The following is a 21,351-nucleotide window of genomic DNA, read 5'->3' as shown; positions in this document are numbered from 1 at the left end:
ATAAGATCTGGGGTTGTTAGTAAACATTTTCAGTATGGTAACCTGGGCTTTTCACTTGCCCTATGGCATATTATCTACACGCTAGTTCTTGCATTATCTGACCTTTAGGTGAATGGGTAAGATTTTGCTCATTGCTTTTTCTTTTTTTCTTTTTAATGATTTTTATTTTTTCCATTATAGTTGATTTGCAGTCTCATTGTTTTTTTCTGTCATTCCTTTCCATCCTAGCTCCATAACTATTTGTTGGCAGTTCTTTTTCAAGCACCATGGAGATGAAAATCAGAAATAGAAATAGTTGACTATAGGTAAACAGGTGAATTGTGAATAAGGCTCAATTGGGCTCCATTTCAGGCACAGCACACCTGAAATTTGAGTAAAGGTATCATGGCCATTAAGTAATGCACTCATTGAAAAATTAGGGAGTTTTATATTTATTTATTTTTAAAAAGTCTAATTTTAACCTAGTTTATTTGGACTTACACTGGAGAGGTCTTAGCTTTTATAGTTTTATTGCCAATCAAAAAGTGGATTTTAATCTTTCGTGTTTTTATTGGTTCATTTGCATGTTTCTTTGCCCTTTAACAAGTAAGAAATGTTATTAAGCTTTCCTATCTGTTGTTTTTGTTTTATGTTGCTGCTGTGATCAATTATTTTATGACTCCTATTCAGAGGATTCATTATTTCCTGAACTAGGCCACCAAACTAATTCCTCAAGCCAAAGGCAATCATGCCAGATTTGACTATGCAAAAAATTTCTGCAATGTCTGAACTGAAGAGCTAGCTGTCCAGTTTTTTCATACCACTAAACATTTATCTTTCTAATAGGGAAATGGCATTGGACTAAAAGATGCTCATTACACATCCTTGAATGGTTTTGCCAAGAAGATGGCATTTGTTTCGCAGGGATTACCTGTTCCACCAGGTAAACCAGTGGGGGAGGGGAAGAGGCTCTCGCTCACCCTTGGACAGGAGGAAGTAAAGTAAGAATTTGCAACTTTGCTTCCTTGAGAAAGTTACTTGCCTTCTCCAAGCCTCACTTTTATCTCAGGTATTCCCCAGTAAAAATTTCTTAAACCATTGGGTGCTATGTAAATGAAGCAGTATGACCACTTTGATTTTAAAAAGTGGGGGGAGAAGGACTAGGCATTTCTTGAATGCCTTTTTGTTTTAGTACTTATTTTCCTCTTGTCTTTGTCTTGGTTCTAGAACCACTTCTGGTGTTAGTATTGAGTCTCTGAGTTATTCCAGCTGCAGTTTTTTACCTACTTTTTGAGTTACATAGCCTTAGCTGGACAGAGAACTTTGTTTAGCAGGTGACCTGTGGGTGGTATTTTGTAAGCTTTTTACTTAATCAGGTGTGGTGGTGAGATTGTGTTGATAGGAATGTGATTTTTTTTTTTTTTTTTTTAAAGGAAGAAATGTCATATGGTGGCTCTGTTAACAAACCTGACTAGTAACCATGAGGACGCAGGTTCGATCCCTGGCCTCGAGCAATGGGTTAAGGATCTGGCATTGCTGTGGCCGTGGTGTAGGCTGGCAGCTGCAACTCCTACTGGACCCCTAGTCTGGGAACTTCCATATGCTGTTGGTGCAGCTCTAAAAAGACAAAAAGAAAAAAAGAAATCTCCTTTATCCCTTGGGGAAATTAATACCAGTTGTCTCCTGCTGAAAGTACATTTTGATTCTAAGGCTGTTGTACAATGACTGATCTGTTTTTTAAAAAAGAACAACCCTATTTCCCCCACGATGTTGGATGGAATTACTTCCTCCTGGTTTCTTAACCTATTTTTCTTAGCTTTGTTGTTCATGAGTTGCTTTATTCTCCTTTATCAAGACCTCTACCATTGTGTTTATTTCACTCTGCTGAGCCTTTACTAAGAACTCTTTTTTTGTTGTTTGTTTTTGCTTTTTAGGGCTGCTCTGGCGGCACATGGAGGTTCCCAGGCTTGGGGTCTAATTGGAGCTACAGCTGCTGGCCTACGCCACAGCCCCAGCAATGCCACATCCAAGCCATGTCTGAGACCTACACCACAGCTCACAGCAACGCCGGATCCTTAACCCACTGAGCAAGGCCAGGGATCAAATCCGAAACCTCATGGTTCCTAGTTGGATTTGTTTCTGATGCACCATGATGGGAACTCCACTAAGAACTCATTTTAAATGAAGTATAGCCTTGTCTGGAGAGCAGGTGAAAGAAGAGAACAATCAATTGGGTGCTTCCTGTATATATCCCATCAGTAGCTTCCCAAGAGCCCAGTGGAGGAAGTATTGCCCTGTTTTTATAGGTGGGAAAACTGAGGCTTAGAGGTTTTGTCTTGTTTAGAAGTGTCAGCACTTGAACCTGAATGTGATTGCAAATATCCTGCTTGTTAACTAGGGGATAATGTTCTAGAATTTATAAAGATAATTTGAGGGTGGGGTTGGTTATTTGGATTTTTCTCCCTTATAAATTTGTATTCTGTGTTTCCAGAGATTGTTCAGGAATAAAGGGAAGTGAATTTTGTAAAATTTCCATTAAGTTGTAGGATATTGCATCCATGTGTGCTATTCGACGTTATTATCAAATGCCATTTCCTTAGTGCAGCTTTCCAACATCAGGGTTAAAAAAAAAAAAAATTGCTGAACCAATCTTGTCTGCCCATCCAAGAGTTAGGAGGGATATATGTGTCTGTTTATTTTTCACCACTAATTGTTTTTTTTTCTTTTTATTTTCTAGAGCCACACCTGAGGCATATGGAGGTTCCCAGGCTAGGGGTCTAATTGGAGCTACAGCTGCCAGCCTATGCCAGAGCCACAGCAATGCGGGATCCAAGCTGCATCCTCCACCTACACCACAGCTTATGGCAACGCCGGATCCTTAACCCTCTGAGTGAGGCCAGGGATTGGACCAACAACCTCATGGTTCCTAGTTGGATTCGTTAGCCACTGAGCCATGACAGAAACTCCTGTTTCACCACCTCTTGATGGGGCTGAAAGATATGTGTTTGCATGGGCATGCTACCAACACAGTGCTGATGGCCTGCTTTCCCCATATATATTAAAGACATAGGAGTAGCCTTGTGGTGCAGCAGGTCAAGGATCCAGTGTTGTCACTGCAGCAGCTTGGGTTCCCCCCTGTGGCTCAGTTTTTATCCTTCACCTGGAACTTCCTTGTGCCATGGTTATAGCCAAAAAAAAAAAAAAAAGAAAAAAAAAAGATAATAGCCTTACAGCGGAGTGGTTAAGAGTAGAAACTCTGGAGTCAGATTTATTGGGGGTGAATTTACTGTACTGCTCAGTCTCAGTTTTCCCATCTTAAAATGGGCATCACGATTATAAGGAATCACAGGACAGTATATCCATGTGCCCCTTAGCCACTGCTTGCCCTGCTGTGTGCTCTCCAAGGTTGACTGGGTTGTTGGGTGTCTCTGAAGAAAAACAGCTATCAAGGAATCTGAAAAGGTCTTACTGATTTAAGACCTTATCTAAACTATTTACACCTAAAATTTTTTTTTTTTCCTAACCTCATGTGAGACTGGATATAGACCTTTCAGAACATCAGCTACATGTTAGTACAAGTAAACCTCAGTGTTAATTTAGCTTCTCATTTGTAAAATAATGTATGTGAGTGTGGTTCATTCTGTGCTGACTTTTTTATTCCTTGTTTGGCCCAACCGTGGCATACGAAAGTTGTTCCTGGGCCAGGGATCAAATTCGAGTTGCAGCTGTGAACTGTGCCACAGCTGCAGCCATGCCAAATCCTTAACCCAGTGTACCACAGCGGGAACATCCCATTGCTCTTTGTTATTTTTAAATTTCATTTCATTGGGGGTATAGTTGATTTACAATGTTGTATTTGTTTCAGGTATACAGCAAAGTGAATCAGTTGTACATATAAATATGTCCATTCTTTTTTTCCATATGGTTTGTTACAAACTGTGGAGTAGCTTTTCCTGAGCCATATGTAGTAGGTTCTTATTAATCTTCTATATAGTAATGTGTATGTGTTATTCCCACCGTCCCGATTCTTCCCTCTCCCCAATGCCTGTTGCTCTTTTCAAAGAGTGGAAGCAAATGCTGCATGTTTTTTTGGGTAACTTTTTGTATATGAAAGGGATTTTAAATATCTCCAAGTGTAGAGTTAAGCTGGGTTAGTAGTTGACCTTCTTAGCTGGAGGGGTAGGGAATTATCTTTGGCACTACATCAGCATGATGTGAGCCAAATTGGCGAATTCTTTGGTTTGTGGTCTGTAGTAAGTAAAGTGGCTACAAATAACGTATATTCTTGGCCAGCCCTCAGTTGTGTTAATTTTGTGTGGCTTATTTTGATTATTAAAATAATTTACTTTTAAAATGTGAGTTTGGGCATTCCAGGATAGTTTTCTCGTGTTAGAAGGCTCTGGAAGACTTATTATCATGGAGTCTCCCTTTCCTAATTTGTTTATGCCATATAAATGATTTTTTCTAAAGTAGAAATTTTCCTACCTTTTGTTGCATTAGTCTCTACTTCTCTCTTATTTCTTCAAAAGTGTAACTGACTTGTCAGTTTTGTGCTTTGATACAATATCTCCTGAAGTAATAATTTGTTAGAATGGATCTTGTTTGCCCCCCTACCCCTAATCCTTGGAAAGAGTAAGCTTCTGAGGAATAGAGTTAATATCTTTTCCTAGCATTTATTACTGGTGTAAAAGTTTATGTTGCCTTGGCTCCTAATTACATTCTTTTACAGAAGGCTTGATTTTCTTCTTTCAAAGCTTCACGTTATTAAAATATAGCAGATTGGAATTCCCGTGTGGCTCAGCTGATTAAGGATCCAGTGTTGTCACTGCAGTGGCTTGGCTTCAGTCCCTGGCCTGGGAGTATCCACATGCCATGCTGAGGCCAAAAAAATAGCAGATTATTTATAGAACCTATTTTTTAAATTATGCAACTCATATAAGGGTAATTTATCACTTCTTTCCTTCACACAATTATAGGAAATTCAGTTCTTAGTTGGAGCACTATTTCTACTTTTCTCGCCATGTTTTATGTTTGCAGTATATTCCTTTGTTCCTTTAGCAGAGGAATCTTACTGACAAATGTTTGGCAGTATAGCCAATTGTGTTATACTATAAAAGTGAAACAGGAGTTCCCGTTGTGGCTCAGTGGTTAACGAATCCGACTAGGAACCATGAGGTTGCAGGTTTGATCCCTGGCCTTGCTCAGTGGGTTAAGGATCCGGCGTTGCCTTGAGCTGTGGTGTGGGTCACAGACGCGGCTCGGATTCTGTGTTGCTGTGGCTGTGGTGTAGGAGGGTGGCTACAGCTCCGATTCAGCCCCTAGCCTGGGAACCTCCATATGCTGGGGGAGCAGCCCAAGAAATGGCAAAAAGACAAAAAAAAAAAAAAAAAAGAAAGAAAGAAAAGAAGAGAAAGAGAGTGAAACATAGAAGGAGAAGAAACAAACTTCTCTTGGTGGGAGGTGGGATTCAGTGGTAATGAGAAATGGCTTTGAGTTGAAATTATGAACTGGGATGCAATTTTATTTTATTTTTTAATTTTAAATGATTTTTATTTTTTCCATTGTAGTGGTTTATAGTGTTCTGTCAATTTATACTGCAAAGTGACCCAGTCATGCATACATATACATTCTTTTTCTCACATTATCTTCCATCATGTTCCATCATAAGAGACTAAATATAGTTCCCTGTTCTATACAGCAAGATCTCATTGCTTATCCATTCCAAATGCAATAGTTTGCATCTATTAATTCCAGACTTCCAGTCCATCCCACTCCCTCCCCCTCCCCCCTCCTCCTTGGCAACCACAAGTCCATGAGTTTCTTTTCTGTGGAAAGGTTCATTTGTGCTGTAAATTAGATTCCAGATAAAGGCAATATCATATGGTATTTGTCCTTCTCTTTCTGACTTACTTCACTTAGTATGAGAGTTTCTAGTTCCATCCATGTTGCTGTGAATGGCATTATTTTGTTCTTTTTTAAGGCTGAGTAGTATTCCATTGTGTGTATATACCATATCTTCTTAATCCATTTATCTCTTAATATTTAGGTTGTTTCCATGTCTTGGCTATTGTGAATAGTGCTGCAGTGAATATATGGGTGCATGTATCTTTTTCAAGGAAAGTTTTGTCTGGATATATGTCCAAGAGTGGATTGCTGAGTTATGTTGTAGTTCTATATTTAGTTTTCTGAGGAACTGCCATGCTGTTTTCCATAGTGGTTGTACCAGTTTACATTGGGATGCAGTTTTAACATAGTCTAAACGTAATTACTCCACAGTGTATTTATTTTATATGTATGCTTCTATTAAATGGAAACTAAAAGTTTAGTTTTAAAAAGATGTTATTTATGGGAGTTCCTGTTGTGGCTAAGTGGGTTACAAACTTGACTTGTATTTATGAGGATTCAGGTTCGATTCCTGGTTTTGCTCAGTAGGTTAAGGATCCAGCATTGCTCTGAGCTATGGGCCACAGACGAGGCTCGGATCCTGCATTGCTGGGGCTGTGGTGTAGGCCAGCAGCTGCAGCTCTGATTTGACCCCTAGCCTGGGAACTTCCATATGCCACAGAATCGGCCCTAAAAAAAAAAAAAAGTGTTATCTACACATGAAAATTGTTCTGAAACCAAAGGTGTCCATTTTCAAGCTGTTGGGAAAGGTAGCTTCTTTTGAATGGATAAGTTAATCTTGATGGACTTTGTAAAATCTCTCTCTCTGAGGTCCACCTTCAGACAGTATAAACTTGGGGTAAGCCCTGAAATCTGTTTCACTAAAAGTGATACCCAGGAATCGTTGCCCTGGCTCAACTAGAGGCAAAGTCTCTGGACTTCTCTGAGTTCTGTATAAATGCAGCACTTTGCTCAGCGGTGGCCTGAAAGGCTTGTTTTGTTCCCACCGTTTGGCTTTCCCCTTCCTCGTTTCCCGTGGCATTTCTCATTTTGTAAAGCTGGCTGAGCCTGTCGGTGCTGTTGTGGCTGCCTCAAGGGCAGAATGACTCAGTTGCATGACGAACCATAAATAATCAGGAGGTGCAGACTCATCTTTCTTTCCCTCAAGATCAGACGTGCAGCAAGTAATTCAATATGTAATTATAAATTGATAGGGGGAAGAATTGGTACTAAAAACTTGTTTCTCCTTCCCCTTTATTTGTTGTTCATGTTATATTCGGGTCAGAATTATGAACGGGACACATGTTGCGAAGACGGGTGTGGGTGGGTAGGTAGGTGGTTTGGGCATGCAGAAGGTTGGGTGACTTTTCAGAGTTGCTAGGAGCTTACAGCTGCCGATCTTCCTGGTGTGCAATGACACATGTTGGGACGTGTAATGTGGAACCAAGTTAGCCCAATGTTGAGAACATCTTCTTAATTAAAAGTAGGATTCAGTAAAGTGGTTCTTCAGCTACAAATCTCTTCTATCCAGACAGCTCTTTCACTTGGTTTTTATATATCCATTTAGAAAATTCTCACCAAGTATTGCTGAAAACAAAACTAAGCAAACCTTCTTATCTCAGTGTAGGGAATTACACGCACATAGCAAATCAGAGCTGAGTGATAATTCCAGCTCCATGACCTACCTGCCTGGAAACCTGAGTAAGTTACAGAACTTCTGCAAATCTTAGGTTCCTCATCTGTTTGATGTTACTGTTATCTACCTGGCAGGGCTATGGCAAAAAAATAGGAAATTGTGTTTGGCATAAAATGGTGTGTCATAAATGCCATCATTTATGTCGACAGATTCTTAGAAGTGATCGGTGCCAGGATAGATGGAAAGAGAAGGTGTTCCCTGGTGGCCTAATGGTTAAAGGACCTGGCATTTTTACTGCTATCGCACAGGTTTGATCCCTGGCCCGGGCATTTTGTGTGCTGGGGTCGTGGCTAAAAAAAAATAAAATAAAAATAGATGGAAAGGGATCAGGGGAAGGTGGGCCTGTGCTCAGAAAGTGCATAATATAGTTGAAGAGGGTACTATTTTATAAAAATGGTATCCAGTCAACTCTTAAATTGATAGTTGTGACCTAGAGCAGTTGGGGAAGGCTTTGGTGCTGAGTGGGAGTGACCCATGGCCTAATTTGTTTCAGGGATTATGAAGATAAGAGGGCTTTATAGGGGAGTTACCTGAGCAAAGGTGAGAAGGCTTAGATGGTTCTTGTCATTTATAGAAGAGAAAAAAATGGGTGTGAATGAAGTATACTTTCCCATTTCAGTTCCTTCAAAACTTATTTTTTCCCCAAGATTCCGCTTGCGGGTAGAAAATTGTACTGTGACAAACATATCCTGCGGCAGTCTTTATTTTTGGCAATTTCCATTCCTCTAGGTCAGAAGTCAGCAAATTTTTCCATTAAAGGGCTACATAAGTCAATATTGTAGGTTTTTTGGGGGCCACATACAGTCTCTGCTCATATTCTTTCTTTACAACCCTTTAAAAGTGTAAAATCCATACTTTCCTCTGGGCTGCACAAAAATATGCCAAGGATCAAGGGCTGACTCTTGTGTTTTCATCCATATCCTTAAGGTGTAGCGTGTGTGTGAGTCCGTGCATGTGTGTGTGTGTCTGCTGATAGGGGTTTTGACACAGCATCAGGTTGGTCCTTAGGCAGTATTTCCTTGGTCAAATTTCTTCAAGATTTCTGTCCAGTAATGGCCTCCTACATGTAAAAATTGTCATTGAAGGATCAATAGATAGATAGTAAGGGGTTAAGCTGCCACTCCTGGGAGCTGTTAGCTTACACCTATGGTTTTCAGCCTGGGGCAGAGCTGGGGACATTGGGCAATGTCTGGTGATGTGACTTTTTTTTTTTTTTTTTTTTTTGTCTTTTTGTCTTCTGTTGTTGTTGTTGTTGTTGCTATTTCTTGGGCCGCTCCCGAAGCATATGGAGGTTCCCAGGCTAGGGGTTGAATCGGAGCTGTAGCCACCGGCCTACACCAGAGCCACAGCAACGCAGGATCCGAGCCGCGTCTTCAACCTTCACCACAGCTCACGGCAACGCCGGATCGTTAACCCACTGAGCAAGGGCAGGGACCGAACCCGCAACCTCATGGTTCCTAGTCGGATTCGTTAACCACTGCGCCACGACGGGAACTCCTGATGTGACTTTTTTAATTGTTAAATTTTAAAACTTGGGTAGGTAGAGGTCAGCATGCTACTAAAATCCCAAAGTACACGGGAACATCCTCCCACTCCCCAAACAGAATTATCCACCCTACGTGTTACTTATGCCGAGGTTGAGAAACCCTGGCTTATACAATGACGTTGGTTCCCTTTCTTGGATCCATTTCTCATTCCTTCATTAGGCTCTTGCAAGGCTGCAAAGTGTTATTAGAATTGTGGGGTTCCAGATGAGCGTTTGTTGGCAGAGTTTATGTGATAAACTATGACTAGTCACAGCTTATTCTTAGTTCTGTAAGGGCCCTTAAAATCTCTTCCATCTCCCTCAGAAAACATTGGGCAGTTGTCTCCCTAAAGTGTCTTCCTCATCCTTTGGCTTCAGTTTTTCCATCCCGTCATCATATTTGAAAATGGGCACTGAATTAATAAATACTTTATAACGCACTTTTCCAAGGATAACCATTTGCATGACCCCAATCGGTGGTCATTGTTCTGTTGTTTGAACATCTTCTGGGCTTGATTTTCTTTGTTGTTGTTGTTGTTGTTGTTGCTATTTCTTGGGCCGCTCCCGCGGCATATGGAGGTTCCCAGGCTAGGGGTCGAATCGGAGCTGTAGCCACCGGCCTACGCCAGAGCCACAGCAACGCGGGATCCGAGCTGCGTCTGCAACCTACACCACAGCTCACGGCAACGCCGGATCGTTAACCCACTGAGCAAGGGCAGGGACCGAACCTGCAACCTCATGGTTCCTAGTCGGATTCGTTAACCACTGCGCCACGATGGGAACTCCCTGGGCTTGATTTTCTAATCCCTCAGTGGGCAGCACATTTATTTCACCACAAGGTGGTTGATGTCAAAGGGCGGGACTGCAGAAATCATCCTCCATCTCAGCTTGATGATTATCCTCTGAGTATACAGATAGGCATCTGGTGAGTTCAGATTTTTTTGGTCATAAATGTGACCCTCTTAAAGTGTGATTATCCTGGGTTATGAAAGTTGGTCACCTGAGGTTTCTAGGAAGAGGGGGAAGGAAGAACGTCACTTATTAAATGCCTGCTTTGTGCCCTGGGCTTGTTTTATCTCAATCTTCACAAGAGCCCAGGAAGGTAAAGAGTATCACAGTCTTGGCTTTACAGATAAGCTGAAGTTTAATGGGGTTAAGTAATTTGCCAAGGAACACACAGCGGACGTCCTACACGCAGCATATTAAACTGCATAGAAATGCAACAGGTTAAGAGTTAACACAAAAATGAAGTGGCCTAGCACGGTGGGAAAGAAATGCAGTGTGCCTCCTTGTGGGAGAAAGAAAAGAGGAAGCTGGAGGGATGAAATGGAAACGGATTTGGAATGGAGAATGGAAAAGAATATAATATTTGTCTTAATTTTTTACCCTTATTACAAAATACCAGTCAGAAAACATTTTTATAAAATAGGGCAAACATTTTAATGACCACCATCCAGATGGCTGGTTTAATTTTAAACTTGAGGAAAGTTAGAGTCCTGTAGTATTATTTGTTACATGCATTGTACTACATTTCCAAAACGTATGCAAATTTGTACCTAACACAAAGTGACTATAACTATAGCATTGAAACTTAAAACTAAAGAAAGTAAACATTTCAATGATTGTTAGTTCCTAAAGTAACTTTTTAAAATTTGAGTTTATTGGAATATAGTTGATTTACAATGTTGTATTTCAGGTGTATAGTAGAGTGAGTCAGTCATGCGTATAAATATATAAATATACATATATTCTAAGATAATGATTTTTGACAAAGATACGTGCTTATTTCAGATTGGAAATTCATAAAACTTAAGGGAAATCTCTTTTGGTTGCGCCCTCAAACCTAACTTTAGCCACACATCTCTTAAAAGCCACTTGCCCTGGCTTGCCCAAACAGGGTAGTCCCTAAATCAAAGGCCACGTTGGCCATTGTTGGCTCTGAGTGCTTGAATTATTTCTACAAATTTACTCTCAAAGGACAAATATTTGCTACCATCCATGATGGCTGTATTATGGGACTGCAAGAATCTTCTAGAAGGGAAGTTCTGAATGAAAATGGCATCATAGATGTAGTGTTAGCAGTCATCCGAGGTGTCTCGAACATTAGGCTAAATAAAGTGACTTCATACTAAATAGTCTTTTTTTCTTTTTCTTCTTTCTTTCTTTCTTTTTTTTTTTTTTTTTTTTTTGTTGAGGAGCAATCCTGCAGCATATGGAAGTTCCCAGGCTAGGGTTTGAATCAGAGCTGCATCTGCCGCCTTTGCCACAGCCACAGCAGCGCCAGATCCAAGCTGCATCTGGCTTACAGCAATGCCAGATCCTTATCCAACTGAGCAAGGCCAGGGACGGAACCTACATCCTCATGGATACTGTGTTGGGCTGAGCCACAACAGGAACTCCACTACTTTGTAGTCTTGATGGATGTGATTATATCTTTAAGTCAGGAAGGTCATTAACTTGTGTGTGTTATAAAGATCGGATTAAGGATTCTGTTAACTTTGTTGTACACTTCATGGTTTGAAACTAAAATGCTTATTTGTCATGCATTTGCTACTACCCAATACACATGTTATCCTGGTATTACTCATCAGGACAGGATGGCTTTGGTCATCTTAACCCAAAGGTCACCTGGACACTGAGGGACTGTTGGTAAAGTCCAGACTGATCAGAAGCAACTCTTTCTGAGATTTAAAAGAATTGTCAATCTGGATGCATTTTACTTACTTGGCTTCTTGGCTCTGTTTAATTTGGGGTTCGAAGCAGCCTCATTTTACCAAAATGTTTCCTTAACTTAATCTCCCAGGTTTAAATTTTGAGAAGAATAGTTCAGCCTCCCGGTATGGAGCCTCTCAAGTAGAAGATATGGGAAATATAATTTTAGCAATGATTTCAGAGCCTTATAGTAAGTATTGGTGTTGTAACAATGTGGACCCAGAATCTGATCCTATCCACTTTCCCTCAGCTCTACTTCTGAATTTCCCCCCACAGCTTTGTCTCCCTAATAGCTAAAATGATGGCTTGTGTGTTCTCATTTTAGATCACAGGTTTTCAGATCCAGAGAGAGTAAATTACAAATTTGAAAGTGGCACTTGGTAAGTACTTGAATACTATTCCATTTGAGCCTTTTGATATGTTTTTATTCATATCGTGATATTTAACTCCCCTTATATTTGAGTAACTTTATCAAAACGTTTGGCTATCAATGTTCTAATATTAGGTCATTCATCAAAGTAAGCTTGGGTGTTGGGATTAACATTTAATGAAACAGGAATTTGTGTTGTGGCTCAGCGGTAACGAACCCGACTAGTGTCCATGAGGATGTGGGTTCAATCCCTGGCCCCCTCAGTGGGTTAAGGATCTGGCATTGCTATGAGCAGTGGTGTAGGTCGAAGACTTGGCTCAGATCCCTCATCGCTGTGGCTGTGGTGTAGGCCGGCAACTGCAGCTCCAATTTGACCCCTGGCTTGGGAACTTCCATATGCTCCAGGCACAGCCCTAAAAGCAAAAAAAAAAAAAAAAAGTTCCCTTTCCAAATTTAAGGAAATATTTGTAGCCTTAGTTCCTATCACCATATCCACATCATATGTTTATGTTTACAATTTTCATTTTAGCCTCTGAACAGTCCATACTCCATGGAAAACTTTCAAAGGAAAAATCATAGGTTTTAAAAGAGTTCACTTTATTTTATTTTTTTTATTTTTATTTTTTATTTTTTTATTTTTTTATTTTTTTGCCTTTTGTCTCTTTTGTTGTTGTTGTTGTTGTTGTTGTTGCTATTTCTTGGGCCGCTCCCGCGGCATATGGAGGTTCCCAGGCTAGGGGTCGAATCGGAGCTGTAGCCACCGGCCTACGCCAGAGCCACAGCAACGCGGGATCCGAGCTGCGTCTGCAACCTACACCACAGCTCACGGCAACGCCGGATCGTTAACCCACTGAGCAAGGGCAGGGACCAAACCCTCAACCTCATGGTTCCTAGTCGGATTCGTTAACCACTGCGCCACGACGGGAACTCCTATTTTTTTTATTTTTAAGGCCGTATCTGTGACATATGGAGGTTCCCAGGCTAGGGGTTGAGTCAGAGCTATAGCTGCTGGCCTTCTCCACAGCCATAGCAACTCCGGATCTGAGTCGTTTCTGTGACCTACACCACAGCTCGTGGCAAAGCCGGATTGTTTAACTCAGTTAGTGAGGCCAGGGATCAAACCTGTGTCTTCATGGATGCTAGTCAGATTCATTTCCATTGAGCCACGATGGGAACTCCCCACAAGATTTTTACTGAGATAGTTTAAAATATGTTCTATCAGTTCCTACTTTAAAGCAAAGGAAACAACTGGGGAGAAATATGAAATGTGGTATCTCTTTGTGATCACAAGTAGCCCCAAGTCCTTAAGTCACTGCAGTGAATTGCATGAGATTGCTTGGTGCCGGAAGTAAACAGAAACTCCTGACATTTTTTGCCCATAAGAGAAACATCGAGGTGGATTTAGTTGTGGAAAAAGTGACTCATTAGTAAAATGTCCTAGGAGTACTGAAAATACAACTATGGGAGAAAGAGAACATCAAAAGGTGTCAACATTTAGAATAGGTGATTTACAAATGACTCATCAAGTTGTGGGAACTCCCAAGCATTTCCATAAACACTCTCTGTGATGCCTCCCTGTTTGGTAGGAGAGGCATTTTAATGGCAGACTTCTGACCACGTGCACACATTACTGATGTGGGTTAATTACTAGCAGTGTGTGGATCTTAAGTTTTACTGTCAAACTGGATTTAAACCCCACTGGTGGGAGTTCCTGTTATGGCTCAACAGTTTACGAACGCAACTAGCATCCATGAGGATGCAGGTTCCATCCCTGGCCTCACTCAGTGGGTTGAGGATCCAGCATTGCTGTGAGCTGTGGTGTAGGTCACAGATGTGGCTCGAATCTGTGGCTGTGGTGGAGGCCAGCAGCTGTAGCTCCAATTGACCCCTAGCCTGGGAATTTCCGTATGCTGCAGGTGAGCTCCTAAATAGCAAACAAACAAGCAAACAAACCACCCCACTGGTATATTACTGGCCAGATCAGAAAATGAATTTAAAGGAACTTAGAGGCCATCAGGGTATTGGGAGACCCTTTCCTCTATAAATTGATCCTGGGTTCTTTTGCGTGCAAGCAAGGAGCGACTTGGCTGCCAGGTGGTTTGCAGGGGCAACAAGTTGGGTTGCACCTGCATAGATAGTCACCTTTCTATAGTAAACCACCTAAAGAGTACCTTGAAGTGTGCCCAGATAATTTTTGAGTGATGAAGTCGATCGGGCAGTATTACAAATCTGTCTGAACTCCAAATAAATAATATCTCATGTATAAATAGGCCATGTACCTTATGGGGGTAATAGGTCAGACTGCCTAGCATTGATCATGCAACCTGAAGTTTTGCTTGATCCACAGCAGCAAGATGGAACTTATCGATGACAACACGGTGGTCAGGGCACGAGGTTTACCCTGGCAGTCTTCGGATCAGGATATTGCAAGATTCTTCAAAGGACTCAATATTGCCAAGTTGGTTTTCCTTAGTCTCTGTTTTACTTAACAATTCCAAAGGGATCGTAGGCTTTCTGTCATTTTCTCGTCTTTTTTTTTTTCCCTACTGTTTTTGTTCTGTTATTTTTAAAGGGGAGGTGCAGCACTTTGTCTGAATGCCCAGGGCCGAAGGAATGGTGAAGCTCTGGTCAGGTTCGTAAGTGAGGAGCACAGAGACCTAGCTCTCCAGAGGCACAAACATCACATGGGGACCCGGTACATTGAGGTGGGTCCACACATCCTGAAGAGCCTCGGCATCTTTAGTGTTAACGTCAGAAGGTGCAGAAACTGTATTTACTTTCCCTTTCTTTTCTCAGGTTTACAAAGCAACAGGTGAAGATTTCCTTAAAATTGCTGGTGGTGAGTACTTTTTGTATAACATAGCTATGATAAGATTCTGAAATTTTACGTACACACCAAAGTTAGATAAATAGGGTCATGAAAGTTTATTTCCCAGTGAAACATAGGAGTTGACTTTTTTTTTCCTTTTTAGGGCCTCACCTGCAGTATATGGAAATTCCCAGGCTAGGGGTTGAATTGGAGCCACAGCTGCCAGCCTGTGCCATAGCAACATCAGATCTGAGCCATGTCTGCAACCTACACCACAGCTTGCGACAATGCCATATCCTTAACCCACTGAGCAAGGCCGGGGATCGAACCAATATTCTCATGGATGTTAGTTGGATTCTTAACCCGACGAGCCACAATGGGAACTCCAGAAGTTGACCTTTTTTAATTAGGAGGAAAATATATCCAATAGTGGCAGTTAGTATAATGTATAATGCTTGCCCTAAGGTTGAGTCAACCAACTGTAGTTAAATAGCCATTAAAAATTGTTCGATACAGAAGTCAAAGGGTAATAGAAAGTCGTGTACAAAAGGAAAGAGTAGTTCATGAAAGAAATTAAATGGTCTGAAAACTGCTTTCAAACAGCCATACCAGAATAACAGGAATTGTTGTATATATGCTTCCTAGTTTTTCTTTTAATTTCCTTAACTCATCTGTGGCCAGGAACATGGGAGCTTTTTAGCTGCTAGTATTTTAGAATATGTAGTGTTTGCAGTAATATAGCCAGAAAGAAGTGGAAACAGATAAAGTCTTTATCTAATTCTTGAGTGATTCATAACTTTAAAACCTAAAAATAATAGATGCATAAAAAATGTTAACTGTAGTTTGTCCAACAGATTTTTTTTAATGTGTTGAACTATTCTGTAAGATTCTGTTGCTCTGCTCATACTGCTTTAATTGCCTTTCTCCTTTTAGTATATTATGACTATCTTCTTATATTACTGTTTTCTTAAATGTTAATTGCTATACAGTATTATATGTACCATAACTTAAAAAAAAAAAAAAAAAGCCAACAATCCTACTAGGCATTTAGAGCTTATTTCCGACTTTTCACTCTTAAATATGTCACAGTGAGTATTTTTGTGTACAGAGATACAAATGCCACTCATTAGGATAAATCTGTAAAAATAGGGTCACTAAACAGGGAATGTAGGTGGACCTTTTAGGGGGCTTTTGACACTTATTGCAAAATATAGTAGGGTTACATTCACTTAAATGCAGGGAACATTTATATCTTTTCATTATTATAGCCCTGATAAAAATCCTTATATCCGTAAAACTTGTAGCAATGGCATCCTGTTTATACGATTGCTGGTGTATTTCTTGCACTTATTTCTTGAGATAAACCAAAGCCTCCAGATTCAGGGCTTACATTTAATGGTGTTTCTAAACCTCCCAAAGCAGTGTTTGCATTGGTTCAAGATGAAATGTATTTGGAGTTGTATGATCCTGAGATTCCATGGTAGATAAGACCATGCATTGCAGGCGGCAAAGTTAACAAATGTTCACATCAATACCTGGGATTTCATGGTATATGGGCAGTATGATAAGAATTTGCTCTTAGGGAAAATGTTACTAGTGAAGGATGTATGTTTGAGTGTTTGCTACAAAGCAGCACTGTAAAGATTGCTTTATGCAGAGTGTTGATAAATGTTGAAACTAGTTTCCGGGTATATTCATTATGCTTTCCACTTGAGTATTTTTGAAACTTTCTTAATAAAAACTAATCAGGAAAAAAATAAAAATCACTAAAGTGCTTTCTGTGTAATAACTTATTTTCATAATTTATGAGGTAGGTAATTTTACAGATGGGAAAACTGAGATACAGAGGTTAAACTTGACTGAGGTCATATCCTAGTAAATGGTAGAGCCACAATGGGAGCTAGGCATTCTAGCTCCAGGACTGCTGCCCTTAATCACCATGATGACTTGTTGCCTCTCCTTGAGAAGAATATGGTGGGTGGCCCATGACTTAACCCTATGGCTACCTTCCTAAATGAAGAGGGGTATTTTATGAAAATGAGAGGCGGAAAGTTTCAAATCTGGGGGAAGAGAATTCTGGTCCCTGGGATGTTATTATGAATTCACTTGGGAGTGTGGGCTTTAATTATGAACTCAGGACATTGTCAAAATGTCCAGCATTTTAAATTTGCTAAAGTTGATGTCTTAACCATTTCTCCCTGTGCTTCCTGATCTCTGTGTTCCCTAGGTACATCCAACGAGGTAGCCCAATTTCTCTCCAAGGAAAACCAAGTCATTGTCCGCATGCGGGGGCTCCCCTTTACAGCCACAGCTGATGAAGTGGTGGCCTTCTTTGGACAGCATTGCCCCATCACTGGGGGGAAGGAAGGCATTCTCTTTGTTACCTACCCAGATGGTCGGCCAACAGGGGATGCTTTTGTCCTCTTTGCTTGTGAGGAATATGCACAGAATGCACTGAGGAAGCATAAGGACTTGTTGGGTAAACGATACATTGAACTCTTCAGGAGCACAGCAGCTGAAGTTCAGCAGGTTGGTTTTTAAGAGCACGTTGGTAGATTCACATTATTTCTGATCTTTTAAAAAAAATTTTTTTTCTTTTTTTGCCTTTTAAGCCCGCACCCACGGCATATGGAGGTTCCCAGGCTAGGGGTCAAATTGGAGCTGTAGCTGCCGGCCTACACCACAGCAACACAGGATACAAGCTGTGTCTGCAACCTACACCACAGCTCACGGCATCGCCAGATCCTTAACCCACTGAGCAAGGCCAGGTATTGAACCCGAAACCTTATAGTTCCTAGTCAGATTGTTTCTGCTGTGCCACAGCAGGAACTCCCCTGTTCTTTCTTTTTTTTTTTTTTTTTTTTTGTCTTTTTGCCTTTTCCTGGGCTGCTCTCTCAGCATATGGAGGTTCCCAGGCTAGGGGTCTAATCAGAGCTGTAGCTGCCAGACTACACCAGAGCCAAAGCAACGCAGGATCCGAGCTGTGTCTTCAACCCACACCACAGCTCACGGCAATGCCAGATCCTCGACCCACTGAGCAAGGCCAGGGATTGAACCTGTAACCTCGTGGTTCCTAATCGGATTCACTGACCACTGAGCCACGACAGGAACTCCTTTTTTTTTTTTTTTTTTTTTTTTTTTGTCTTTTTCTAGGGCCTGACCGTGGCATATGGAGTTTTCCAGGCTAGGGGTCTAATTGGAGCTACAGCTGCCGGCCTACACTACAGCTCATGGCAATGTCAGTTCCTTAAGCCACTGAGCAAGGCCAGGGATCAAACCTGCAACCTCATGGTTCCTAGTCAGATTCATTAACCACTGAGCCATGACAGGAACTCCACCCCTGTTCTTTATTTCTGAAAAAAATCCTACATTATTCATTGCATTAAAATAAAACTTGGAAATTACACAAAATATACGGCATGAAAAAGAATCTTATTCTGTAACCAAATGATAACCACTATTATCTTACAGAAAAAAATATTATGCCTTCCTTTTTTTGTTTGGTTGTTTGTTTTTGCACACCCATAGCATATAGAAGTTCTTGGACTGGGGGTCAAAACTGCCACAGCAGCAACCTCAGTTGCAGCAGTGACACTGCTGGAACCACAAGGAAACCCTCTATGTTTTTATATAATTGGAATATTTCTATAGATACACCTTTGAATTCTGTTTTCAAAGTTTATTCACGTTTAGGTGTTACCATTGTGGCTTAGCAGGTTAAGAACCCCACTAGTGTCCGTGAGGATGCAGGTTCGATCCCTGGACTTGTTCAGTGGGTTAAGGATCTGACGTTACCATGAGCTGTGGCACAGGTCACAGATGCGGCTCGGATCTGTCATTGTCATGGCTGTGGCGTAGGCTGGCAGCTGCAGCTCCAATTGGACCCCCAGCCTGGGAACTTCATGTACTGTAGGTGCAGCCCTGAAAAGAAAAGGAAAAAAAGGAGAGGTTATTCATGTTTGAAAATTTTAATCTTTAATCTTTTTTCCTATCATAAGAAATTTCTACGAGTTCCCTTGTGGTGCAGCAGGTTAAGGATCCAGTGTTGTCACTGCAACAGCTGCTGTGGCCTGGGTTTGATCCCTGGCCCAGGTACTTCCACAGGCATGCCCTCCTCCCCCAGAAAAGGGGGGGGGGAGAAATTTCTAGGTAAAGATGCTTATAAAACTGTCAATTTCTGATTGATTTCTTTAGAACTGGATATTAGGTTTGAGCTTTTGAGGTTTTAATGTCTTGCCAAATTTATTTCCCAAAAGACTTGATCAGTTCCAAACTGTTGGTGACTCTGCAAAGTGTCATTTTGTCCTGTTACTACCTTTCAGAATTCAGTGCTGTTTTTGAAGCACAGATAAAGCAATCAGTTCCTGAAAGCATAATAAAATGGAGGCATAGAACCATCTGTAAGGTCTTAAGCCTTCTAGCTATTTTTCTTGACTTACCAGCTGAGCATTCCTCTTCAAGGTTCAGTTAGTACTACCTTTGCAACTGAGATTATGGAGACTGCTTTACATGGCTCTTCAATTTACTCTAATTGGCTTCATAGTAGAACACAGTCATTTCAATGATTCCTTTCATCTTTTAGGCAAACAGTTCAGATCCTGACTCTACTATTATTTCTGTGAGTTCATAAAATGATTTTTTTCTAGCTTCTGCAAAGCCTATTGTATGTTGTGATTAGAAATAATTCCCCAAGTTAAATAGAACCAATCACCTGCTAGGATTATCAGATTTTTTTTTTTTTTTTTTTTTTTTTTTTTTTTTTTTTTTCTGGCTTTCCCCTTGGCATTTGGAAGTTCCTGGGCCAAGGATTGAACCTGTGTCATATCAGTGTCAGCACCAAATCCTTAACCAACTGAGCCACCAGGGAATTTCTCAAATTGATTTTTTTAAAGTATAGTTGATTTATGAGACTGACGCCACTGCGTACTGCACTAAGGAAGCAGATTAAAGTATCGTTAATTTAAAGTGTTATGCCAATTTCTGCTGTATAGCATAGTGACCCAGTCATACATATATATACATTCTTTTTTCTCATTCTATCTTCCATCATGTTCCATCCCAAGAGATTGGATATAGTTCCCTGTGCTGCACAGGAGGACCTCATTGTTCATCCATTCTAAATGTAATAGCTTGCATCTACCAGCCCCAAATTCCCCATCCATACCACTCCTTCCCCCTCTCCCCTCCCCCTTGGCAACCACAAGTCTATTTTCCATGTCTGTGAGTCTGTTTCTGTTTTATAGACAGGTGCATTTGTGCCATATTTTAGATTCCACATATAAGTGATATCATATGGTATTTGTCTTTCTGACTTCATCAAATTGATTTTTATACCTTCAATAAGTGTAGTTAAAATTCTACGTTCTAGGTTCTATTATACTGGTGCTCTTAATCCCTAAACTATGAGCCTATGTGTAGTTTAAAAAATTCTGTACCTTGGAGTTCCCGTCATGGCACAGTGGTTAATGAATCCAACTAGGAACCATGAGGTTGTGGGTTCAATCCCTGGCCTTGCTCAGTGGGTTAAGGATCCAGCGTTGCTGTGAGCTGTGATGTGGGTCGCAGATGCTGCTCAGATTCCGCGTTGCTGTGGCTCTGGCATAGGCTGGCGGCTACAGCTCTGATTAGACCCCTAGCCTGGGAACCTCCATATGCCGCAGGAGCGGCTCAAGAAAAGGTAAAAAGACCAAAAAAAAAAAAAAAAAAAAAAATTCTGTACCTTGTTGAAAATGAGCATCATAAATTACAGATCTCTAAAATAATGCTGAGCATGCTTGAAGCTTTAAACTAAGTGGAGTTCCCTTCATGGCTCAGTGGTTAACAATCCCAGCTAGGATCCATGAGGATGTGGATTCGATCCCTGGCCTTGCTCAGTGGGTTGGGGATCCAGCATTGCCGTGAGCTGTGGTATAGGTCACAGATGCAGCTCAGATCCTACATTGCTGTGGCTATGGCGTAGGATGGCAGCTGCAGCTTCAATTCATCCCCTATCCCAGGAATGTCCATATGCTGTGGGTGTAGCCCTAAAAAGCAAAAAAATAATAAAAATAAATAAACATTACAGTACATATTTCCCAAACAGGAGGAGAGGAAATAAGTTTTTTTTAAGATCTTTAATTTGAAGAGCAGTTTCATGGAAATCATAGCCTAGACTGGACTACTCCAGAGACTTGGCTACTGTCTGTTAATAGGCTTGGTTATAGAGTATGCTGACTTTCTATGACTCTACCAGAAGATGGCTTTGAGTGTGCATAGGCTGCTTCTTTCCAGGCTTCCACCCCTAATGATTTCTTTACTAAGCTTTGAAGTAGTCATGGACTCTTCACCGTCTTCATTTCATTACTAATAATCATTTCATTCAGTAACTTTTTACTCAC

General features: G+C 40.9%; 1 protein-coding gene across 12 annotated transcripts in view; it reads left to right on the top strand.

Annotated features, from left to right (window-relative positions):
• The window catches only part of ESRP1 (epithelial splicing regulatory protein 1), a 67,763-nt gene that overhangs the window by 8,995 nt on the left and 37,417 nt on the right, over positions 1 to 21,351 (top strand). For 8 of the 12 annotated variants that reach the window (XM_005662962.2, XM_021089093.1, XM_003125564.5 and 5 more), the window contains exons 5-10: positions 11,887 to 11,985; positions 12,121 to 12,175; positions 14,513 to 14,623; positions 14,738 to 14,870; positions 14,962 to 15,004; positions 17,202 to 17,503. In XM_005662962.2, the coding sequence (XP_005663019.1) occupies positions 11,887 to 11,985; positions 12,121 to 12,175; positions 14,513 to 14,623; positions 14,738 to 14,870; positions 14,962 to 15,004; positions 17,202 to 17,503 (743 nt within the window). The remainder of the gene's footprint in view (positions 1 to 11,886; positions 11,986 to 12,120; positions 12,176 to 14,512; positions 14,624 to 14,737; positions 14,871 to 14,961; positions 15,005 to 17,201; positions 17,504 to 21,351) is intronic. The other 4 variants (XM_021089092.1, XM_021089090.1, XM_021089089.1 and 1 more) reach the window with 1 other exon arrangement.

This window comes from Sus scrofa, chromosome 4 (assembly GCF_000003025.6).
Source record: "Sus scrofa isolate TJ Tabasco breed Duroc chromosome 4, Sscrofa11.1, whole genome shotgun sequence".
Taxonomy (NCBI): Eukaryota; Metazoa; Chordata; class Mammalia; order Artiodactyla; family Suidae; genus Sus; species Sus scrofa.
Note: the sequence above shows the minus strand (reverse complement) of the source record. Positions and strands in the feature narration are given on the sequence as shown.